Source organism: Hoplias malabaricus, chromosome 17 (genome assembly GCF_029633855.1).
Source record: "Hoplias malabaricus isolate fHopMal1 chromosome 17, fHopMal1.hap1, whole genome shotgun sequence".
Classification (NCBI taxonomy): domain Eukaryota; kingdom Metazoa; phylum Chordata; class Actinopteri; order Characiformes; family Erythrinidae; genus Hoplias; species Hoplias malabaricus.
Genome location: NC_089816.1, coordinates 11,554,865 through 11,580,791, shown reverse-complemented (window position 1 = coordinate 11,580,791; position 25,927 = coordinate 11,554,865). Strand labels below are relative to the sequence as shown.

Here is a 25,927-nt window from a genome sequence, read left to right as displayed (position 1 = left end):
ATGAATGTTTCATTAATTTTACAAGTTTTGCCAAAATAAAAAGACTTAAGCAAAGATTAAATAGCATACTTAGAGTTACAAATGATAAACCCCAGAGCTCAGGCTCTGAAACTTAACTGAATTATTCTTATTTCACTTTTTGAAAATCCAACAATCATATGTGGTGTCTTTATTTATTTTTAATAGATGGTCCTCCATTTATGAATAAATCTGAATCACTAAAGGGTGAGACATCCTAAAATACCCAAAATTATGGCCAGTCCGTCTACCAGCACCTTTCATGGACTGTGGGAGGAAACCAGAGTAAAGTGACACAGACATGGGAAAAAACACAGCAAACTGCTTACTCTCGTGGATAATTCTAGAACAGGGGTCGCATGGTGGTGTAGGTCATGCTGCAGTTCCAGGGCTTGTGCGTTCAAGTGACATGACGTACAGCACCACTGTGCCACCCCTGTATTAGAATTACATCTCTCCTCACTTTAGATCCCACTTCCTTTAGCTGTGTCCCTGTTTATTTATTTGCAAGTCATACAAAACTACACAATGCCACGTCGACTCCAATCATTCTATACGTTAAGCAGAAAAAACCCAACAACATCAAAAACAGTTGTTGCATTTTTTCCAGCTTTGGTATCATCAAAGGGTTAAGAAATATATATAAAAGAATGAAAAGAGAAGTGAATCACAAGCCATTTATTGAAAATGCACATACTGGATTACAGAAGGCCTCTCGTTCCATTGATGAAGACCTCAGTGCTAATTATTGCTTTTTTATGGCACAAAAATCTGAAATACAAGTTTCTGCCATGCAAACTCACTACTGACAAGCATTTACAAAACAACAAGCAGAGGCTTAGCAAATACAGGTACTACACTGTGTATATGTATCGCTGAAAGTGAAGGTTTAAAAAATGAGTATAAAATAATGCTCATTACAAAAAAAGAACATCCTCATAGGACCATCACAGTGATACAACAGGGGCTTGACATGCATGAAATCACAAACACATTCTTCAGACGCAGAAGTGCTTCAGTTCACAAGATAACTTTAATACACAAAAAATGGGCTGCATTCTCAGAATGCTGTGCAATTAGCGTTCATTAGCTTCCAAAGCCTTCCTCCTCTCATCCTGTTTCCTCTCACCTTAAAGCAACATTCTGAAACAGACTCGGGCTGTAACAGGGTAGAACAGCTACAAATATTTAAAAAAAACAAACAAACAAAAAAAAAAACAGCCGGGGTAAAGCTGGCCGCATTTCTACCCGACTACACAGATCACTCTCACAGATGTCTTAGCAAACTCAATTGTTCAACCACATTTCCCCAGATTCACTGCTATTACAAGTGCCTTCTGTCTCTTCACATAATGCCCAGAGCTTGATATGAGATTATCAACAGTACCCTTCATTTTAAAGTCGAGCACAGAAAGTTTACACATGAACAGCTCTATATTCATGGCTGATGATTTAACTGACAATGTGATAAATGACTGCTGTCCTACCAAGGCTGTGAATTCGTGTTTACTTACTTACAGCCTTACGGCCTCCAAGCAGCAAATTACAGTAAAAAGATATAGTGAAATTAGAGGATCTTCCCCTTAGCTGGAGTTTCACTGAAACTGCGGAAACCTTGCCTCTGATCTGTACACACTCTCCTCCAGGGGAAGGCAGACTCTCAACACATCTCCATTATACAAAGCAGAAGTGAGGAAAAAAACAAGACAAAACAAAACCAGAACATCAGGACATGTCATGCAGTCATGGTGATGTGTTACACTCTCACTTAGCTTATATAATGTTGATGGAATGTAGGTTTATGTCATTGGATGACACCTGTGACTCTTTAAGGATCTGACTGTTGGGCCAGTTTGTGTTAAATGACCAAATTCTTCAGCATGACGTTCCAGAGCCAAGTCCTGACATTAACCAGGGCTGAGAGTGTTTACTGAGTACTGGGTTAGTAAAGCTGCTCTGTACCAAACTACACCACTCTGCTCTACACTTTAAGTGCAGCCATGTGGCTTTAACTCTCCAGGCAAATTTATTAGCAACAAAGTTAAACTCACTGCAAAATAATTCCCTGACTGACTGTGACTCTCCCCTTCTCCTAATCATCATCCTCATGCCATCTGCACCTGCACATTTGGCATATTCATGTTTCTAAACAGTCAGTAGTCCATTAAAGTCATAAACAGATCCAACAGAAATCGGAATCTGAACAAACAAACAAAGGACATGAAATAAATATACATCTAATGAAACATTGTTAGTCTACTATATAATAGTCTTATCAGACTGTTTCTCTTTTTCTGCTCAAACGCTTGGGTGACTAAGAACACACGTACGTTAAAACTAAAAATGAGCACCAGCTTATCCTTTTGTTTTTATATGATACAGAAAAGCCAAGAAACAATTATAACAGACATTCATTTACAGTACCGTGTCTGTCAGTAACTTCTTATTGAAGAAAAAAGGACATACTGTAACACAAATATATTATGCATACATACAGTATGAGTTTACACAAGTGAAGAGACACACAGCTCTGTCCAAAAGAACCAACTCCAAGTTCCATAAAAGCTCCCCGATGATCGGAGAGGTAGCGTAAATCCAGACATGAGTCTGAAAGGTGCTGACCATTACTGCGGTCGTAAGTTCTGTTTCAACGATAGACTGACTTCCAGTCAGAGTTTCTCTGCTTCAAAAGAAATAAGTCAATGTGATAAGAGACAGAAAGAACCTAAAGTCTGAAGATCCAATGTGGAATGGAGGCAGATCCAGAGAAAACGTTGAATTTCTTGCACAAAGGGAAGACAGAGAGGTTCTGTGTTAAGGGGATTAGATGATGGCAGATCCTCGGTATTAAGGAGATTTTGTTGAGATGGGTGTTTGGAGGACGGCATAAAGTCTTAACTGATGCAGCAGAGTTGGCTCCCTGGGTTCTAGATGGATTTAGAGGAGTCCTGCTTGCTGATGAGGACCTCAAGCAGACGTAGCTTGGCTTTGATGCGTTTATACTCCTTGTACTCATCCATCATGGGCATGCGGTCTTCCTTCTGTACGTTCCTGTCGAAAGAGCAGGGTCTAGTTGAATGATGGCATACACACTGGGGGCTGATGCAGCACTAAATACAGTTCTGCATTCGATCGCTCAGACTACAAACATACTTGTATGCAAAAAAAAAGACACCCTGTCAGACGTTAAAACCAAAAATTAAAGCCTTTCAGAAGTGGAGGTACATCAACCAATTTTGAACTGTAAAATGACACAATGAACTGACACTTTCCGCACCAGAGGTTAAAGCTTGTGTGTGGTGTTGTGTGTGAGAAGAAGCCCTAAATTCTGCGAGAATGTTCTGGCTGTGATGAAACCCAGATTCAAACCCGTACAACTCTGAGCACCCTCTGGACAGAGGACCTGAAACATACCTTCCATTCTGTTGATAAAACGCATCCTCAAACTCACGGATGGTCCTCCTCAGCTTCTTTTTCTCTGCTCTGGCTTTCCACAGCTGCTCCAGGAGCTCAGGCCTGAGAGACACAGGAGGAGTTACATTAATAATTAAATGTTTAGTTCCTACGCAATGCTCAGCTTATTTAGCTTCTGGGAAATAATGGTAGACCATTTTTATTCATTTTCACCAAAAAGGTGGACAAAAGGAAGAAACATGTGGTCTGTGGCTTTGGTAATGCATTATTAATATTATCATTAAGATAGTGTAGTACTTTTTCAGTCATTTTTCACTTCACTTTTGTAGCAAACAGGAAATATGCCGTAGAACCCAATAAATGACATTTGTCAAACTTGGTGTGAACATTTGTTGTGATGTTGTATCTTAAACCTAGTGTCAAAGCTGCAGGAAGTGTGGGCTCAGGCTGGAAACTATGTCGTACTGAGCAGAACGCAGCAGGACCTCTTACTCACTCAGCACTATATGGGTGGCAAATAAGGTCAAAGAGTGAGCGGTAGTGCTGTATGAGGATAAGCAGGTGACAAGGTTGTGTGGCACCTGAAGCAGCCTGGAGGTCTTACAGCCCATGTAGTCCATTTCCTTTTAAAGGGATTATTGCCTTATCCAGCTTGAGGCTTTGAGGTCAGTGACTCTTAGCAACCACCAGATCTGTGTCATATGATGTGTGTGCAAGAGGATTGCAGCTTTTGCCTCATAAACTGCTTCTCATTACAGTGGAGCTACATGTAGTAAAAGCAAAAGCTAAGCAGATTTAAAAATGATAAGCTGCATCTTGCTTTAATCATTAACAATTTAGTTAAGGATCAAAATGAAACGACTGTGGGTCCATGCGGGTCTTTGCACTTACATGGATGATGCATTGGAACTGGATAGACGTAGATCCAGGGTCAACTTTCCTGAGCTCTCCTCCATTTTGGGCCTCAGGATGCCCTCGAGCTGAGGCTGCTGGGAGCTGGGACGGCCTGGGTCCAAGGCAAGGATGATCTCTGACTCCTCATTCGGTATTTCTCCAATCTCTTGATCTTCTTCAACATCTTCTTCCTCTTCCTCCTTGATCTCATCGCAGAAATGGGCAGTCTCGCCCTCAATGATGGGTTGCAGGGTCTGGTTGCGTCTCTTACTGGAGGGGGACACCTGGAAAGAAAAAGAGGGGGGTAGGGATAAAACAGCTCGTTTTAAAGGCCCCAAGGCAGCTAACGTGAGATTCAAATTGTGTTATAAAGCATCACTGGAACTATTTTAATTTTGGAAGATCATCAGAGGTTTCAGCTACACATTCAGCAAGACAGCAGGTGTTTTTATAACTGCCTGTAAATAAATCAGAGGGACAGACACTGTCCACTCTCTGTTTCTTTTAAAACCAGTGTGATTTCAAAATGTACTTAAGCAAATATCCAAAAATAGCTTAAATCTGTTGAGATGTATGTATGTAAATGTAGACAGGGAGAAGAGAGCCTTACGATGATTGGTGTGATGCTGACGCGGGTGAGCATCTGTTTCACCAGCCGGTATCTGTCATACAAAGGTTTGACTATCAGACGTTCTTCACGAGTCACCTACAGAAATACATATATATGCACGGATCAGAACTGACCTACAGAGATTACTGTACATGAACTGCAGGATTCATTTTAAGAGAACGTGTGTGTCATTAAGTAAAATGTTTTTGTGCTAGATAGAACTCCTCCCTCTGCACATGAGGGAGAGAGAGAGAGACAAACAGACAGACGCAAACTTACAGGACGACCATGCAATCCTTCGTAATACAGCAGGTTCTTCTGTAAAACAGTCTTCTCACAGGCTAGATGTTCTTTGGTCATTTTCTGTCAAAGAAAATCCAAATCTCCATAAACACGTATTGCACAAAATGCCACGAATACACATTTTTCTTTACTTATTTTTTCTTTAATCATATTTTACTTTACTCAACCTTTAGGTTCATGCCCCTGTTAATATCAATAATGATTTGATGTCATTTAGACAGCAGCTATCAGGAGAGTGAACTCACTACCAATACTATTATTTTTAGTAAAGCACAGCCATATTTCGACAAAATAACCTATTAAATGCCACACATTGGGCATAAAGCATGTGTGGAGCAATGTGTTGGTACTCACTCTGACGTCTTCTGGATATCCATTCTCCTCTCTCTTGCTTTTGATACGTCGCTGGACGAGATCGAGTGTCTCTTCACGTGTGGGCTGCAGCCCCCTTGGCTCTCCCTCCTTATCCACAAAACCCCCAGGAGCCAGTGTGGATCCAAAGCTTTTAGGCAGCGTGTTGCTGCGAGGCCTTATTTGTGGAGTTAGCTCGCTGTCGGTCTTGTGTTTGGCATCTGTGCCATGATTAATAGATAGATAGATAGAGAGAGAGAGAGAGAGAGAGAGAGAGAGAGAGAGAGAGAGAGAGAGAGAGAGAGAGAGAGAGAGAGAGAGAGAGAGAGAGAGAGAGAGAGAGAGAGAGAGAGAGAGAGAGAGAGAGAGAGAGAGAGAGAGAGAGAGAGAGAGAGAGAGAGAGAGAGCTGGGTAAGCTATGTTTGAAGTAATGAGAAATGGCGTAGGCAGCCAGGATAAGTGTAGAATACAGTTTTAACTTAATAGTTCTATAGTACTGTCTCAGGCTGCAGTGCCACTGCTGAAAAATAACAACATTCAAGTGCACTTTAACATTGTTATTATTCAACAGTGGCACTCTGATGTTAAGTAAAAAGACGGAGGGGGAGCCATTAAAACCCACTCCCATAGAAAAAGAGGAAAACACAAAAAAAGAAGAAAAGAAGAAGCTTTCTTCACATTGGACTAAAGAAACTGTGACACGTGGCCAAGTTCCCATGCAGGGAACTGTTCTATGAAGCCGTGGTCAAAAACAAAAGCAAGGAAAAGAACAGCAGAGAAGGCCACAAAAAGCTCAATAAGGCAAGGTCTCATGTCTACTTACTGCTGCTTGAAAGTACTTACAGAAGTGGGGTGCCTGTCTAGAGGCAGTGAGGGGGCGTGACAGTGTAAAATGGGGTGTGTTCGGGGCTGAGGAGTAGTGACGTCTGTGTGACTGAAGCACTGCCTGGTGCCTCAAGGACCCTTTGGGTAAGAGGTGCTGTCGTCCTGCCGATGGGGATCGTCCGAGAGGAGTTTAGTTAAAGAGAGAGAGAAACTTATTCGGCAGTGCACCTGACATGGGGGCGTCAAATGGAAATGGATAATGGAAAGGGTTGGAGGGGGGCCAATCACAATGGACGAACACATGTGCGAGTGGGTGGGTCCAGTGTGAGATGAAGCAGTGATGGGGAGACCACTCCGCTCTGTCTGAGGATCACACTGCCCACTGACAACACACTACTGTTAATCACCTACCCGAGCACCAACTCGAGACCCAGCACCCCTCTTGCTCTAAACACGTGCACACACATATACACATACTTGCTTACTCTCTCATGGCTTACCTTTAAGCTGTTTGCGGATTTTGGTGAGGTCAGTCATCCACTTCAGGACCTTGGGATTAGCTGCCTTGTCGGCATGAGACGGCTGAAAACGAATGGTTGAAATAAGCTTTAACACTCTATGGACTGAGACAGTGAAATTACCTTCAAGAACTGAAAATAAGTATGCATTCTCCAAAGAAAACACACTTTCTGCATTTTGAAAGGATAACTAATGTGCTAAACTTCAAATATTGATTATTAAAAGAATAGAGGCTAATAAATATAACAGTACCAACCATATAGTTCTTGTCTTTCTCAAACTGCTCCTCAAACTGCTTGATCTTTTTCTTGAGGTTCTGGAGTTTCTTGGTGAGCTGCTGAGAGACAGTGTCTCCCTTCACACTCTCTTTGGAACTGAAGGAGGCCCTGCGAGGCCTGAAACAGAATGAAGACAAAGGGTCACCTAAACAGTTAACATTATTTAAAGTGAAAATTCAGAAGGATCAGAGTCTGAAAACCCAAGGACTGTTTATCGACAGTGAAGGCTGAACAGTGAAGGTTGTCTACGGATGATAAGTATGGGAATAGTGAAGGCTATCTATGAACTGTATATATCTGAATAATTAGACTTGTCTATAAATTCTGAATGGTTTCTACCTCCCACAAGACAGTGCTTTGGTGGGGGAAGTGGCATCAGAATCCTGCTGCAGGAAGCGCTGGCTGTGGCCAAAGTCCAGGAAGCGTCGGGCCAGCAGCGGTTGAGTGTCCTCTTCTAGAGGTAGTGGCAGCATGCGACCTGCCAACGGAGACAGCTGCGCCTCCCCAGACTCACTCTCCTCTTGCCATGACATGAACACTGGCACAGGATCTATAGCACAAATAGATTGACAGACAAATTCAGTTGCAATCAAATAAAAAGTCATTGTTAAAATGAGTTAGCAAGCTCAAACAGAAAAACATTTTTTTTAATGTTTTGCATGGATACACAAAGGCACTAATGTACAGCTTGCATGCAAAGCCCCAGGTAGGGAGTCAAAGGAGGGTGTGGGGATTCACTGCTTTAGAGCCACTGTGGATAACTTATTGAGCAGGAGGTAAGGGCATTAAGGGCCAGGACAACACAAGGACAAGGCCATCAGGTGGAACAAAGAGTCCACTGAGAACATTTGCTGGAAACACAACCCAAACAGGCTACCCTGGAGAAAAGAGTCAAGGAGTGGGTTGGGACTTGAAGGCCATGGATTATTTGGATAACTGCACTGCACTAAAAGAAACAACAGCAATGATTTACATATTAAAATAAATCTTTATTCAATAAACCTATCCATGCTGCACCCAAAAATGTATGAGAGTTGGGAAGCCACGTTCAAAGTGTTAAATTCGACCTAATGAGAAATCATAGCCCACAACTCATTCATACTTTCATTGTCTGTAACTGCTTATCCAGTTCAGGGTTGTGGTAGGTCCGGAGCCTACCTAGGAACACATCATGGAGGGGGCGCCAGTCCTTCACAGGGCGACACACACACCCACTCACACAGTCACACCTATGGACACTTATGAGTCGCCAATTAACCTACCAATGTGTGTTTTTTGACTGTGGGAGGAAACCAGAGCACCCAGAGGAAACCCACACGGACACGGGGAGAACACACCAAACTGTTCACAGACTGTCGCAGGAACCCACAACCTCCAGGTCCCTGGATCTGTGCAACTGCGACACCGTGCCGCCCTCACCCATCACTCTAAATATATGTTTAAATACATATATTTAGAGTGATTAATTTTAGTTTTACCCAAATTTCTCCCCAATATATTAGTCACACATTTCACCCATAAGCTAAAACTACAAAAATCATCCTGTAAAATATATGGTGACACAAAAACCATACAAACAAATCAGCGAGGTTAGAAAAATCAGTGCCAGCAGAGGGCTTCAGCATTCATCATAATGGAATGGTTGGACAACTGCTGCTATTGAGCACGAGGTGAGTGAAGCATGCTAACCCTGTCACATTGGCAAGCAGGGAGATCTAGAGCTAGATTCTCTGCCAGAGATTGAGAGGCCCCTAGAGCTTCCCTGAACAGAGAGAATGCACTGGCGGGCAGCCCACCACTATGGAAACTTAGTCAGTCCACTTAACAGTTTCCATGTCCTAGGTGGACTATTCATTAGGGGAAGGTTGATGGGTTTACGGAGGGCAGTCTGAAATCAGTGGGAAACAACAACATTAACAGGGTTTGAGAGGAGCAGAGAGGGGCACAGTTAGTGGTGATCTCAGAGGAGTGATTAACACTCTTTATGAAGATGAGAGGAATGAGAAGAGGAAAGTGGCTGTGGAGCTACTACTTACCGTGCCCTTCCCTCTGCAGGTGCATACATGTGAAGTCTATGAGGGGTAAAGTGTTGGGGCATGGTGCTGGTCAGGCATGGGTGAGGGGATAAAGAAAATAAAAATAAAAAAAGATAGCGAGAAAAAGAGAGAGAGAAAAAAAGATAGCAAAGAATACCATGGTGAGCTTTATGCTTCGCCATCTAACACCCCCAGGCCACATACACACAAGCATGCATACACATATAAATATGTATGTATGTAATGGCATGGAAATATGAATAAAATGAAAATGACCGTTTTTTACGCCCAGAGTATGGGCATGTGCTACCTGTAGTCATTGTTAAAATTATTCAGATATTAAGCAGGGAAACATTAAGTAACTGTCTCAACTAGCTAATAAAAACTGCCCTTCACCCATTAATAGCTGATCCATTAAATCTACTTGTTCTACATGTTTAACGTTCCAGTGTCACCTTCTCTAACGGGCAGGTGCAAAAAATACACAGCCTAGCTAATCTCGTCACAAGACAATGTGTAAACTAAAATGGCATGAATTTGCACTTTGCATAAGTGCTGTTCAAATCAAACCTGAAGAAAAGGCATTTTTCCATAAGGGAATTTCCATTAAACCTAATCATCAACTAACAAAAGCAGGACTGATGTTCATAAACATCACTAGCTACACAAGCTTATTTACCTTCCCACTCTCCATCGGTGAAAACAGAGCTGAGCTCTAGATGGTTGATGCTGTTGTCCTGGCTGGACTCCTGTGTGGTCTCTGTGTTTGCGTTCGGATCACGCACATCAAGAGCAGACTGCTAAGGAGGAGAAATTTGATTTAGTCATGGGATCAAGCCACATAATAAGGGCTAGCCTAAAGTCTGACAGTATACTTACAAAGTTGGTAACATTAGTCTGGTCCATGTGTTCACACTCTGGGTAGGTTTCTAGTCTATGTGAAGTAAAAAGAACACTTTTAAAAACATTTATCATATGTGTATGTTTATTTTTTTTAATAATCCTACATTCTGCACGTTGGTCACTTTGCACACTTTCATTTCATTCCACTCCCAAACATTTATGTCATAAGAATGTTCACAGTAGCTCAATACTAAGGAAACCACCATTGAGGTTCACAGCTCTATTCAAATAGAGTTTTTTTTTTTTCAGAGAATCTGAATACTGTTATATTATAAACAAACCAGCATTGTTGTTCCCTATAAAGACCTTACCAAAGTTACATACTTTTTGGATTCGGGATTGTGGAGATTAGCCTCCTCAAAATCAAGCCTTCTTTTAGAAGATATAAAACCAAAGTCTAAGCTTCTAAAGACTACTGCAGTTCCTAAAGCGATTCCTAATACTAATACTTCAAAGGTAACAGTTAACCTTGGAGTTTTGATGTTGTTCTCAGCATCTACCAGAAACTCTGGGTCAGTGTCCATTATGGAACTGTCCTCTGCTGCAATCCTGCTGGTCTGGCAGCCCAGAAACACCTACAGGAAAAAAAAGATTGTGCTTTGTGTATAAAGATGTGTATTTCTGAAAGCTTAAGCAGGAATCAGGACTGAATGCTTGGGTGACTTTATAGGATTTACACAAACAATGAGTACACAGAAGATTTCAAGAAGAGTTCAAGGCAAACTGTTCCAAGTGTACTGTAAATAAAGGGGATAAGACAAAACTGAGCAAGTGTCATTGCAAGTTTTCATGGTCAACTTATTATTAGAAGGCTCTAGTGTTATGAACCTTAGTGTGTCTATGTGGTGCTGCTGTGCACATGCTGCTGTCATTTCTTGGGTTGGTCTATTAAAAGAGGGTGACCCAATTAACGGATGTGTAGACCTGGAGGCATTCCACAGGTTTGGTGGTGGTGTAGAGAGCAAAGAAACAGCATTATAATGTTTTCCAAGCTTCCATTTGCCTGCTGAAAACAGCATGTGGCCTGTTTGTCTGACAAAATCTTTCTTGCTTCACTCTCCTCTGAAGGCCTGCATGAGGAACATCTTTGTTGTATACTGAGATAAGGCTAAGCTGTGCTCATAGAGAACATCTATTGGTAAGACACTGTGGCTACTGTGCAACACTGCTTGAAACTGGATGTGTGTCTGACCCTCAAACATCATGACTTCTGTGCTGCTGTGATTCAAGCACAAGTAGCAAACCAGAGGCTTTTAGAGCTAGGCCTTCAATTTGTGCCATCATAAAACTAACAACCGATGTACAGATTTTGGCTGTGATGAGCACTGGTTAGGCTTCTGCTCGTATTAACCATCAATACGAGCATTAACACATGCATACACACACACAAACAAACTTAAAAAAGAACCCACCTGACAACCCTCATTGCCTTCTGCAGACAGGTCTGCCTCTGTAGCAGCTGAAGTGCTAGCTTCAGCCTGATCTTCTTCATGCTCTTCTGACCTTGTCATTTTCTCACCAGCTCCATCTCTGTGGAGGCAAATACATTATAGTCAAACACTCTTACATCCACAGAGGCCTGAGATAAGCACCTGCCAAGGAAAACAGTTACCCTCACATATTGTCCTAATCCCACTCAAGGGTTTACACTGACAGAAATAAGTAAACAGGTCATGCTCTGCTAGAGTGTGTTTTTTTTATTGCATGTGTCTGTACACACTCACCCCTGATCAGTGTGGCAGGATGAGCTCTGGCTCTCATAGCTGTTGAGGCCCTGGTCTATTGAGCTCTGCAGATCCAGCAAGTGCTGCTCGACTGCAGCACGGATGGTCCTCTGGAGGATCCTGCAGAAACAGAAACAAAGCCATCATAAATGTATGTCCATTAAAGCACACGGTTCCAAAAGTGGTGGGTATCCATCTGTTTCAAAATACAGTCGCAAAAACTGAACAACATGTACCCTAGAGCAAATCTTCTAAAGCTACATTTAGAAGATTTGAAGGCCAGATTTTAAGGCAGCATCAAACCATTCCTCAGCCGTGAAGGCAATCCCATGATGCAATGCAAGCCCAACTCCCATCTATTTTGCTCTTGCAAAAAATTATTAAAAATCCAGATAAATACTGGAAGAGCAGAATCCATTACACTGAAATGCTGAGGCACCACTAGCAGCTGAGGTTAGTAAACAACAGTCGCATGTAGTGGGATAAGCTGTGATTCAAATGCTCTCTAACTAGAGCATCTCAATAATCAGCCTCATGAGAACAGATGTTAGAACACTGTGTACTTAAACATCTGCCTCTGTAGTCAGTGCCTACCTAGGCAGCTCACTAGGTTTGGGGACCGATCCATTGACTCAGACAGTGAAAAATCTGAGCATGACACTTGGACATGGTTAGTTAAGTTCTTTGATTAAAAGACACTCAAGACCGATGTAATTAAGACACTCAAGACTGTTGTAGTAATATGTATGTTAAAACCACACTTTCAGGTCTAGGCTGGAATATATGATTATTAGATTTAAAAAGAGGGCTTTACTATCAAGTTAAGTAAGAAGTCATGTCAGCTGAACCTCAACTCCTCAATAACAAACCGTCTGAAGCAACTCGCTCTAATGTGCCTGGCAATGAGTGTATTTTGGGCATGCTACACTTTCACAAAGTTCACAGCCAAGTGTTTGAAACTCAAACTGCCCATTTAGGGCAGTGATCTGCACAGCTGCAAAGTGAGGCATGGACCTGGCTGTGGGCCGGTCACGAGTTCTCCCGGTCTTTGGACAGAACTCGCAAACCCCAGCAGGCCCCCTGGTCTCAAAGACATACATGTCCAAGTTGGCCCAAAGTGGGTCATGCTGTCATTTTGCATGCCAAAAGGCCCACGGCATAAATCATTACTCATCTCTCAAAAGGGGCTTTGTTTACCGATTGTATTGCTGTGGCAATCACTAAAGTCCTGGTCCCAGGCCAGCATGGCCCAGGCCTCTTATACATTCATGCAGCGCTGCCCAAACTCAGGGTCAGATCCATGGGCTTTGCCTTAAGCCACACTGTATGCTGTACCTCTACACCAGTTACAAGATTAATGCACTGTCCGCACCGATGGCACAGTCCAGCTGAAACAGTAATATACTCCCTGCTGTGACAGTGTAATAACGGCAATCTCCCTCTTGGAAAACAATATATCAGTAGCAGCACTCAATTGTTCACTGTTCTGGTTTGTTGCTATGCAGCAACACCACACAGACAGCATATGAAACCTTGCACATACAATAGCAGCCCTTAAAATCAAAACCAGCCCTTAAAATAAACACATCTACCTTTATGTTGTTAACCATTACTTACTTGCCATACTTTTTACTACAGTGACTTCCCTCCCTTTGTTGGCAAAACCGATTTATTTTGACCTTGTACTGTAGAAAAGGTCAAAGAATACAATTCTGTGCTGTTGAATGCATTTTAGTTTTCAGTTTTCTTGCTGAACTAACTACAACCACAATACCCTCTTGGTTTTACAGCACTGAAACTCTCTCCAGTCCCATGCCAGTATGATAAAAAGCCTGAGGTAATCTGGGTTAAGGCCTATAATCTCATTTATTCTGCTTCATCTCACTTCCCATCAACCCAGTAGGAGAGTTTATGGTCTGCTATGAATCTCTAACATTGCAATACTTAAAATCAACATTGTCATTTAGTCTCGGCATAATTAAGCTGTGAAAAATATGCAAGAGATAACTGTTCATTTTTCTTATTTGTGCTAAAATATGAAATTATGAAGCTTTTGATTACTCCTAGAATTAAACTCTGTTACTACCATTTTTTGTACCATTTGTAAAATCTGTTACCACTATTTAAGCTTTGAGTTTTCTTTTTTTGGGAAGATATTTAGTTTCACACTGGTATTTTATTTCTGTGGAACAAAAAATTGGGATATCCTATAAAAAAGTTACTGTATGAGGCATTTCTATATTTTATTCTTGTTACAGTGGTTCATATACTATAGTGGGTAACACTACTGCTGTCTACAAGACAAGATGGGGCTTGATTCCCAACACAGGTGAGCACACCATGTTGTAAAGAGAGAGTCCCTCAACAAGGCTCATAATGCTACATTTGTCTACTTCTCTAACATAATTACCATTTAAGTTACTTGTGATTTCCATTTGATTAAACGCCTTTATGCCCCTTGTGTATAACCAAGCTTTCTAAAAATGTTTTTAATAAGCACCACAAGTTTTTAAAAAAAGTTTAGTCTTGATTTGATCAAGGTCATAAATGAAATTTGTGGTTAAAATTTGTTGCTTTTTGAATCATATATATTTTTAAACAAATGCATTTCAATTTTGTATTATAAAGCTTTTCGATAAAGTGTCAGAGTATCTTTTTTTAAATGACCCACTACACAGTTGGTGCTGCTGTGTAAAAAAACAGGATTAATGAGCACTTACTCTGCAGATCCTGGAAGAATGCTGATGGAGGAGATATGTGAGCTGAAAAAGAAAAAAGGCAAATGTTGAAACAATGTCACAACACAATGCCTTTGCATATCTGTGTGTGAAAGAGGACCTTGACCTTATGTTGTACCAGTACTTGACCAAGCCTTGTTATATAACATTTTGACAGGGTTGAGAGTGCAATTGCTGCTGTTGAAGGATAGTGCCCCTAAAGACAGACACCACTCATGAACTCCTTCACAGACAGCTATAAACACATACTCTTGCCACCAGGGGTAGGCTGTTCAGAACACACCATATTTTGTCCTTTCCCATTTCGTGTACATGAAAATGTCACAGTGGACAGTAAACAGACCAAGAAGAAGATGTCTTACAGGAAGTGTAGGGGATATGAGTGATTCAGCAGTCCTCCCTATCCTATTAACATGGTCTGGCATGTGGAATGCTGCTTACATAACTAACAGCTGAGCTGATGTTGGTGCCTGAATTTGGATTGTGGTTCCCAGAGGGGGGAAAAACAAGGCCGCCTGCAGACAGGCCAAGAGTTCTAAAACCAGCCATGACACCGGGGATCACTGCAATTTCCAAAGGTCACACAAATAAACACTTGTGTAAATATATTGCAAGAATATATATTCTGACATGATTAAGAAAGTTTAGGCCTTAATTAACACAATTATTTCAACCATAAACATATTGGAGATGTGTATATCACTAATAAATACCATATAAGCAAATTAAAATTCTCACCTACCAAGTGGATGATTATAAATGGAAAAAGAATGAAACAACCAACACAAAATTACTCAGAGTTGAGAGTTTGGTGGCACAGGCTGGTTGAACTATTAGTTTATGTATGTTGTGAAGAACAATGTGAAGAACAATGTGAAGATAGAGAATTCTTGGTAAGCTTTGCAATAAAAAAAGACCCATTTTAATAGATTTAATAACACTAATTTGGAAGTTGAAGATGGATTCCTTTAACCTTTTGCCTTTGGTTAATGAATTACTCAAAGAAATTTGATCTACTCTGGAACATCTCAGAATAGAAGTGCTGATTTATGGTCAGATGACCGTTACATGATGCCATATAAACATGTTCATTCTAGTGATTTTGATTCATATACTTCTGATCCCCCAATTAAAACAAAACAAATCTCTTTTCTATCAAAAACAACCAGGAGATCATCACCAGTTAATTAACTAAGAGGTCAAATTACTGGAAAATCTTACACGAAAAGTTTTATTTAACCAGGTAGGCCATTATATTTTTACATGGTGGTCTGGCAAGTGACAAAGGACAATCGTAAGGTAAAAAGGAATAATAAGACATAGAATCAACACAAATAAAAACAAGAAAATGCAATACAAGCACAAAAATAAAACATTAAGAAATATGAGTAAGAAAACAATAATTTAAAATAAAACAGGAACACAAATATCCCATTGATTTGTTCTTTAAAAGCAGAGATATATAAATTAACTGTTAATGTTTTTAATGCATTTAAACTCTGCAAATATCAGGTTTAGAACTCAAAAATCGAATCGAATATTCAGATGATGTTGCCTCAGTAATGACCTTAACATTCAGAACATATTATGCTCATATAATCAAGAGTAAATTATTAACCAGTGAAAACTATAGAGACAAATCTCTGTCTCTAGGAAGAACAAAAAAAATAAATAAATAAAATAAAAACCGCTCTGTGGAGAGGTATATTTCTCTTTTCCTGGATGTCAAAACACTAGGCTAATATTCAATTCTGGTTTTGTCTTCAAAGAGCTGCTGTTTCCCTGTTACAGTCTCTAAAGGCAGAATGAATGAGCATTTGGAAGAAAAGGATTCCTCTGACTCTGCACTTTAGTAAACCTACATACACTGTCAAAAAATGTTTGTGTGTGGCATAAAGCAGTCAGATCAAAAGCTAGTAATGATTCAGCAATTTTACAAATGCTACCAGTGTAGTCTATGAAGTAGCTTAGCAAAAAATCAGTAATAAATTCATTCACCAAAATATACATGATCAAGATACTTATTCTCACATGCTACGTCTTTTGGTGCTGTTTATGTTGTCATGCATGAAAAAAAAACAGCTGTTATTGACTGCGAAGCTAGGCTAGTGGATAACAGCACATCTGATTCAAACTTCACCTGAACCCCTGGCAAAAACAGATAAATCAGCAAGCTACGGCCAAGACATTGACAACAATAAGAAGCTATAAATGAACACGCTCCAGAGAATAGTGCTCTGAATAAAACTCTACTTCAATATCCACAGCCCCTCAGAAGTAATTCAGCACGCTTACGTAAGAGCCATTCTCTCTTGAGAATCCCATTCCCCAATCCGCAGCTTCACTGACAGAATACCTGTGCAGTAGGACTTCACAAGCCATTTTCAGTGGTTTGCTCTGCACGCGTGAGGCGTTTCTGGATTTGTAGCTGTTTTCAGCAGAGCCTCTGGTTATCCGGACTGAGCGCTCTGTGGAGCTAGAGTCTGTATGAGGAGGTCAAACAGTATACACAGGCTGCCGGTGCTCATCCTGCAGACTCCAGTCTGTGCTGGCTGCCTGTGTGTGGGGCTCGGCACTTATCCTGGAAAAGTGCTGCAGTAAACAAGCAGGACCCTTGCTCATATACAGGGCTGTGTGACGCAGCTCTGATAGAAGCCCTCTAGGCCAATGGCCACACCCTTAAGGAGGGCACTCTTTCAGCCTCCTCCACTCAGTGTAGCTCCATATTGCAGAAATCCCAAAGCCACAAAATCCAGCACCTGTCAGGCTAACCATTTTATATAACCTGCTCATCACCAAAAGATCTGTCTGGCACCTGGGTATCACACAATGTTAACCCCTTAAATGGAGCGTCATCATTTTTCTGACACTCAACCCACCATTTCCTGTGGTGTTTAAACATATAACCAAACAAGAACATGTATTACCACATTATTTTGGTAATACAGTAATTCTTATTTAAAGCCCAAGTCACCTAAGGCAGATCAGAAAGTTCCTGTCCTTTCCCAAGAGCCCTAAAATGTACGTGAGTATGCATATAAAACTAAAGACTAGCACAAATCTGCTTTCACTTCCAATGACTCACTTATCATTGCAACAGTTGCTTCCTTCAGATAGAGTGAATTATACTAAAAGCATACAATCGTTGCTACTTAAAGGAAACAAAGCAATAAAGTAATTATAGATTATTTTCTATTGATGGTTCAGAGATAATGCTACATAAGTATTTCTATGTAGGACACATGCAACATATGCTGTGGCATGTACTGTCACATGGACACCAAGTTACATGAGAAGTGTGAGGAAGACATGTGAGTCAGACATGAACATGACATGAAAAATGACGAGTGGACATAAATTACCAGCTATCAGTCCATGGCTGTACATAGGATCCAGGGGCACAAATGTTGGGCCAAGAAAAATTATGTTTTGATGACCCAACATATGATCAGGTGGCTGAACAGCAAGCTGTTAAAAACATTTCAGTCTGAGAAGGGGGATCATGATGGAGGTTGGGTTTCAACTTATATGAAAGGAGAGTGACATTTGGTACAGAAGCTAACCGAGCATGCATGTTACACATTCCTTACATAAATAAAGCCATAAAGTAATTTACTGTTCAGTTTATGGACTCACTGAGAACTTAAAAAGCCCTGTGACTTTTACTATGACGGCAGATCCATTGTGCTATTGTAAATCTGCTATATGGTGCAAGTGTGAATCAGTGACCACTTTAACTCTCACAAACAGCTACCTTTTCAGAAACAGCTGTTCACACATTCCGACAGCCGGGTCACAGCCAACAAAAAGTCTCAAGAACACGCGTCAACATCCCTCTGTTTATTTTGAGGATAGATGAAAAATACTTTCCATAGCATGCGAAAGGGATATATGTTGGGGCTTAAATTTAGCTTTGAAGTGTGTTGGCCTGTCAAATTCTAAAGGGGCACAAAAGAGGAGGGCTGTTGGACATGGACAAAAACAAGCCTGTCCAGCTAAGTTCTACTTTCCTGAAATACTTAAAACTGAAATTTTACTTACTGCTTCAGAAGCCATTTTAGATATCGTAATGCAAGTAGCATTTTTAGGGATTGGCATTAAAATTAACTAAGCCCTTCAAACATCACAAAAAAAAAAAAAAAAAAACAAAAAAAAAAAAAAAACAAAGATTACATATTTGATAAACAAAACCCCACAAGGCTGAAATTCATTGTGTGATATGTTCCATTTAATATTAAATGGTTACTAAACGGGCAGCATGGTGGCGCAGCAGGTAGTGTCGCTGTCACACAGCTCCAGGGACCTGGAGATTGTAGATTCGATACCCGCTCCGGGTAACTGTCTGTGAGGAGTTGGTGTGTTCTCCCCGTGTCCATGTGGGTTTCCTCCGGGTGCTTCGGTTTCCTCCCACAGTCCAAAAACACACGTTGGTAGGTGGATTGGCGACTCAAAAGTGTCCGTAGGTGTGAGTGTGTGAGTGAATGTGTGTGTGTGTGTGTGTGTGTGTGTGTGTCTGTGTGGCCCCCTCCAGGGTGTATTCCTGCCTTGCGCCCAATGATTCCAGGTAGGCTCTGGACCCACCGCAACCCTGAATTGGATAAGCGCTTACAGACAATGAATGAATGAACGAATGGTTACTAAACTATTTCACATATAAGATACAGCTGCAACTTGTAGCACATTATAAATCCTTCAGCCTTTAAGGTATATCTTTACCACTGCTCAAGTCATTTCTGCTCCCTTTAAGGCAGAATGGAAAGCTCTGTAGTCACCAGAATATAACTACTGCACTATTTAAGGTGAAGAGAAAAGATGGGATGCCAGAGTGTCATTGCTGTACCATTTAAGTGGGAAAGAAAATTTGGTACACACCACTAACTGCTGCATATCTTAAGGTGGAAGGGAGAGTTCTAAAAAGAGGCTAAATTCATTCTGTGACTGCACAGAAAACATATGGAGGTACATGCAACTACTATACCCAGCCAGAAAAGGCACTCGACCTGTTCTGACTTCAAATTTCACATTGTTGTTTTCTACAGTCATTGGGTAGAAGCATGATCCCATGTATTCTAACAACAAGCATGTGTTTCTGAGACTTTTTTCCCCAAATATATTAAAAATCTTTTTCTATTCAAACAGGCAATAGTGTCAGGAGAATAAAATGTCTCTTTGTTCAAAACTCACAAAAAAAAATAAAAATAAAAAACCTTCAGAAACTGTTCTGAACAGTTAACCTTGATTATGCTGCATGGCAGAAAGGAGATCATAATCATTCAACACATGAATTATTGTTAATTGAGCAAGTTTAAGTACCTGTAAAGAGTTTTTTTTGACCAAGACTGAAAACTGCTGCTGGACTAAAGACATCTTAAACTGATCTGATGTCAAGTTCTAGTACTTATTGCAAATTCTTACATTTTATTATTCAATCAAGAGCAGCTTTGGTACTAAAAAGTAAAAGTTAACATCTAATCTCTAATGGTACTACACTAATATAGAAATTTTAAAAGCAGACCTGGCATTTAGTTTTAAATCCCCCATTAAGAGTTAAGCTGGGTCGTCCCAGTGTCCCACCAGCACTGATTAAGGCAGATAATACTGAATACATGAGCCTGTCTGGGCCCTAATTCTGCAGCAGCTGCCACCTAAATCTACACCTTCGTAAGGGCATTCTTAATTAACTCCTCATACTACTCCTCAAATACAAAGATCAAAGGGACTACCACAAATATGCATAACATTATAATCCATGCCTTTCACTACTAAACAATGAAAATGAACAAAAACTGTTTGTTCAAGCACTGTAAGCCACTTCCATAGTTATTATTCCATAAGTCTTATGGTATTAACCATGCTCATAAACAAACTACAGCAATATAATGCAGAAAGAGACGTTCAGAGATTAAACAATAGTTCGTAAGAAGTAAAATAAAATATCAAAAATGAGCTTTCTAAAATAGAACAAATTTTACAGCCTCCCAGGCAGCACTTACACAAACCTGTTTGTGCAGATTAAGGATTAATGCACTTAATCACCTTAAACAGTCACTGGTTCATACTTTGATGTTGTAGCACTAGAGAAGGTGTAGTAGATTTGTAGAAACTTACTGCAGTCTTGTAGATTTTTATAACACTAACTTATCCAAATTTAATTAATTTATGAGCTCAAAACATTTTTCTGAGAACCAAATAATATTAAGAATGAGAAGGAAAAGGCCGCAACCCACTCCTGCCCATTAACAGTGTGGGCTACAAATGATGACATGGAAAATAATGTCCCTGTGTTCATACAAGAATCAAAAATGCAATTAATACATTATCTGTTTAACTCTTGTGCACGGCAGTAATAAAATTAACCTGAGCCTCAGTCTGTATTGTCCCTGTTTTTTTTTTTTTCAAACATTTTCACATTTTGAAGCATTATTAAAAACAGACCCATAAAACATATAAATGTGAAAATCTTTCCTATTCAAACCGGCCTCTCATATACATGCTCTTAATGATTTAACATTACTCTCACATAACGGCAGCTTGACATTTAGGACAAGGCAGTCTGGAGCAAATCTCAAAAGGTCCAGACTGCTCACCTGCCATCACAGCGGGAACAGGAGGAGAGGAACAAAAGGTAACACAGATCAGGGCCCAGACATCCAACAGATTTGTTCTGGTCTAGACCTCCAGGCATCAACCCACTTCTTAACAAGATCACATCCCTTTAGCCCTGTTAAGGATCAAAGGAGTTTTGACAGTGGAAAAGCAACTAGCTCAGATACAGCAATAAGAAAGCAGCAAAGCTTTCTCTCCATAAAAAAATGTGTCCTTCATATGCCTGCGGCAGTGTTTAGAAAATGAAAACAAATGACAAAATGATTCTGGTTGACTGCACTGGTTATAAGCTAACAAACAAGAGGTCTCCAATACTGGAATGATCAGAGAGAAAACATCAACAGGAGGCCAAGTCAGATGGTGTGGAATGTGACATACATATGAAGGGGATGTCTCTGAAAGCAACATCTGTGTCAGTGACCTCTATCAATAAAACATTCAGTTGGTCATATTGGGTTACACAGGGGGTAAATAGAGAGAGCATGTAGACCTATCAAACTGGACTGAGGCAAGAAATATTAAAAATTACAAAAACACCTTCTGTTTGTGTGGGAGTCCCCCTTCTTCTCTTCCCAAAATAACAAAATAATGTCCATGTATGTATGGACAAGCAAGTATATCCATTAATTCATAATTGTAATTTATCATTTTACACTAAAACTAGGCAATGAAATGTATTTTTTTAACAATGGACTACACTTTTCATAATGTTGTTTGGCTATTTCTCTTACTGACTGACTGCTAATGTTGAAAGGCTAATGCGCAAGTAGGAACATTATTCCTTCTGCAGTTAGTTCCATCATATATCACAGAGACAATTTGTGCTGTTACTACACCATCTGTGGTTATTTCAGCCATACTTAAATTCAGGAACGGTTCCAGTTCATAAACTAAATTTGGAACTGTTTGGTGTGTTTCCACTGACATAAATGGGTTCGCAAACCAGAAAAGTTTGTTTCCAGCTGGAGTTTCTCCTTGTACAAACCATGGCTTTGGTCATGGGTGTGTCGAGGTTCAGTAACCCAAGAAAGAGCTCAGAGCCTCAAATGTAGAGTTATCGTCCAATAAGGTTGGACGGGGTAATTTACAAAATTTCATATAAATAAATAATAGGAAATAAGACAAGAACATACTCTGTTTGTGTGTGTTTCTGGGATTGTGTTTGGCGCGACACCATTCACGTTGGCCAGAGTTGGTTACGTTTCTCTGCTGTTCACAAGCTCAGCTTGGATCATCTAGTATTTATTTTAAAATAAAATGACCAAGAAAAACACTTGTTCTGCGTTATATGAACACAACTTTGTGCTTCTTTTTTCATTTCTGTATTTATTACTCCATATTTTCTGTACAATATAATCACATAATGAAAACCACATGTAAACAAACACATTACATGAAGCACCAAAGCTTCTCCAGACCTTCTAATGACAAAGGTATAGCTTTCCTGTTTTTGAAATGCCAGAAACACCTCTGTGACAATGACTGTATGGCTAATGGTGGTCCAGCAAAACTAGGATTGCCTAGTTTCCATCATGTAGCATGGAATGCTTGCAGTGTCACTGTATGGGATTCTCAGGTATAATGTTTTTTTTTTATATACTTTTTAGATGATGCTGAAATTGCTTTACCTTACTTGTACTATAGTTCTAAATGGGGAGCACAAACATAAGAAAGCCATCTGATAGAGTCACTTCCCATATTTCATTGTCCTAATTCATAACAAACATTGAATGGCCAACAGGATAGAGATGCAAACAATATGGGTGATCTAGAGTGTGGATGAAAAGATCTTAGTATCAAACATAAACAGAATCTCCTGATAATAGAGCAAAACCTTAGCCAAATATACCACTTCTTTTTACATTAAAGTGCATCACTGTTCTTCAAGTAGAACAAATTTGCCAGAAACAATTATTATATTAATTTATAGTGATAATTATGTTGCATCATATATCCTCTAGCCCTGAAATAAGTGCTCTTACCTGGAAGAGGGGGTAATATGGGGGTGTTTAGGGGATACTGAAGAAGGGCCATCCTCGCCATCCTGTGGAAGCTCCTCACAGGTTTCTAATTTCTCATCATCCAGGAGCTCAGTGATCTACATTAGAAAGGGACACATTTAGCCCTGAGTTTTATAAGACTTCATCTGTAAAACACCTTATAAAGAATTTCAGTCCACATAGTAAATGTTTTAAAGATACAAGACAAAATAATATGTAATGTTTAGCAGCTTTCTTTATTATCAATCTTTTTATTCACCTACCAGGGCATTTTAGAATTTTTATTACGCTACATATTTATCAAACTTTTAAAATTTATTTCTGCAGAACAATTTCATATGTATTGCTGTTTGTAACACAACAAACAGTTTTTTGTTCAATCTATTACTACATAATAAACATGAAGTAAACCTGTATGTTCCATTAAATCTTCAAAATATGTACACAATAAAAAGCATTGCAAATGTATTCCCTTTTTTTCATATTAAAATGCTTTTCTAACATTAACCTTTCATCTCTTTTACATGAATTAGCTATGACTGCATAGCTGTGGTAGGTTACATAACATCTGCAATGAAGTCTAAAATATACAGAATTGATGATAATTCACCAATGATCAGCTCTTGTATGACAATCAAAGAAAAAGAGAGTATAAAGCCTTGTGTGTGTATGTAACAAAGCCCCAACAGTCTGGTTGAACGCTTCTGCTTCGTCCTCTACATCTGCTGCAGTGTCACCAGCAGGTTGCCATGGTGACTACTCTGGCAGCTTCTCATTGGCTGAGCGTGGTTGCTGCACATCATGTAAGCAGATATGAGTCATATGTGGTGAGTGTAATGGGTGGGCTTGGGAAAGGGAAAACACAAGGTTCTATAGGATTACAGCCATTACCAAATCAGTCTAGCTGTGAGTATTTTTTTTTTTTCAGATTCCTTCACTCTCCCTGCTATTTAGCTAGGTAAAGTATAAGATGAATATAGTTTGAATATTTGGCATTCAATCATTCTCAAGTTCTGTGCTGCTGCATTAATGTAATTAGGTCAGCGTTAGGGTTATGGATAATTCAGATGTGATTATCCATTATGTCCTTTCCAACATTCATCTGGATACTAATAAGAAAGAAATTCAAATGCACAATCCTAAATTGAACATGCTACTATTCTTCCAATACTTCAAGACAATAGACCAGAGTACTGTAAAATATCTGACCTGCAAGAAAACCTCTGACAAAGGTTAATTACATGTAGGTTCTTGCAAACAGTCACAGGTTGGAGAGACTAAATTTCTTATGGCTTGAGAGGCAGTGTTATGGTGTGTGTAAAACTTTCAATTATGCAACATCTGCATTAAAGATAAGGCAGAGACAGCAGCTTCGCCTTCTAATTATGAGTTGCAGTGATTAATTAAGGACTCTCAACAGTGAATGTGGAAAATGCTGTCAAGCAAACAGGAATAACCCACACAAACACAGGCTGTAGTGCTCTAGCTCTCTGAGGGATGGAAGAGCAGGCTGTGCTGCCTGCGTGCATGTGTGGAAAGTTCCAGTGGCACTGGTGGGTGACCTATTTCTTTCTTTTTTGATAAAGAAAAAATGAAAAAGAAAGTGCACTCTCTCTGTCTTTGTGAGCTTAGCCACAGCAAGCAAGTGGGAAGTGCTAAGAATGTGAGGAACAAAGGGGCATGGCTTTTTGCAGTTGCCCAAATTGGGAAAAGAACCGGCAAGAAGTTGCCAGGGAGATCGGAGCCTGGGCAGCACTCAGCAATGTTTGCACCATTCCTTAGAAGGGCTTGTTTCATCCATCAAGTCTGAACATAGGATTAGTGCCTCAAAGAAGACCAGCTAGAGCACCAACGTAATGGTAAGAGCAGAACTTGAAAGGTGATTTTAAATAGAGGGGTATCTGAATTTCACGATTACCTAAATGCCCCTAAACCAAAAAAATACATGGTTTGCAACATCCACCACAACAGCAACAAAAGCAATCACCTGCTCTGCCTTATTTACACAACCCCACCCAAAACCCCACTTTGAAGCACGTGTTTAAACTCCACTGGAAACACTAGGTCAATCAATTACGAAAGTTGAGCAGCAGTAAATCAGATCACGGCCATAAAGAAACATGGAATCAACAAAAATATACTTTAGGTGGAACATAACCATACCTTTATATGTGGCACTATTAAAAAAATACTGTTGAAAGTTAAATGCAGTACCAATATTTTAAAATGACCAATATCACATCTCAAAGTACTTTCAAGTACAATTTACTCCTTACTTTTCATCTCAGAAGTAAAAAGCAATAAAAACATTTGTGAAATTCCCCTTTATATTTTAAAGAGATTTGGCTGTTGGAGAATTGAATATAAGGAATGTTAGATGTACTGGGACAGTCCCCAAAGATAAAGATACAGGAGCTCAAGATTTATCCTTACAGCTAACCATTTAAAAGCTGATGCAAACTTAAGTCTCTGGCCTGAACCTACATGGGACAACTCACTATGTGCACACACGCTCCCTCTTTCTGAGCATACTGCAGTATGACCTGAAGCACCCCAGGAAAGTGAAGACGGCTTCAGTAAAATCTGTGACCTTGAAACATGACAAATACAAAAGCTCATTCAGGCCCATGAGTGTTCATCTGACTGCAGACCTGAGTTTCTGTTCATCTAGACCAGGCTCGCTGAGTGGCACAGACTGCCCGAGCTTG

The 25,927-nt window shown here is 40.0% G+C and overlaps 1 protein-coding gene across 6 annotated transcripts in view; it reads right to left on the bottom strand.

Moving 5' to 3' along the window:
* Window positions 1-697: 697 nt before the first annotated feature.
* The window catches only part of fam13b (family with sequence similarity 13 member B), a 35,801-nt gene continuing 10,571 nt past the window's right edge, over window positions 698-25,927 (bottom strand). Inside the window, exons 7-24 of one of the 6 annotated variants that reach the window (XM_066648880.1) lie at window positions 23,202-23,317; window positions 14,596-14,637; window positions 11,876-11,995; window positions 11,564-11,681; window positions 10,620-10,726; window positions 10,128-10,182; window positions 9,928-10,048; window positions 9,249-9,314; window positions 7,552-7,762; window positions 7,191-7,329; window positions 6,916-6,997; window positions 6,434-6,577; window positions 5,594-5,811; window positions 5,216-5,299; window positions 4,937-5,032; window positions 4,324-4,610; window positions 3,433-3,534; window positions 698-3,069 (exon numbers count right to left, since the gene is read on the bottom strand). In XM_066648880.1, the coding sequence (XP_066504977.1) occupies window positions 2,946-3,069; window positions 3,433-3,534; window positions 4,324-4,610; window positions 4,937-5,032; window positions 5,216-5,299; window positions 5,594-5,811; window positions 6,434-6,577; window positions 6,916-6,997; window positions 7,191-7,329; window positions 7,552-7,762; window positions 9,249-9,314; window positions 9,928-10,048; window positions 10,128-10,182; window positions 10,620-10,726; window positions 11,564-11,681; window positions 11,876-11,995; window positions 14,596-14,637; window positions 23,202-23,317 (2,232 nt within the window). In that variant the 3' untranslated portion in view covers window positions 698-2,945. The remainder of the gene's footprint in view (window positions 3,070-3,432; window positions 3,535-4,323; window positions 4,611-4,936; window positions 5,033-5,215; window positions 5,300-5,593; window positions 5,812-6,433; window positions 6,578-6,915; window positions 6,998-7,190; window positions 7,330-7,551; window positions 7,763-9,248; window positions 9,315-9,927; window positions 10,049-10,127; window positions 10,183-10,619; window positions 10,727-11,563; window positions 11,682-11,875; window positions 11,996-14,595; window positions 14,638-23,201; window positions 23,318-25,927) is intronic. The other 5 variants (XM_066648881.1, XM_066648884.1, XM_066648885.1 and 2 more) reach the window with 5 other exon arrangements.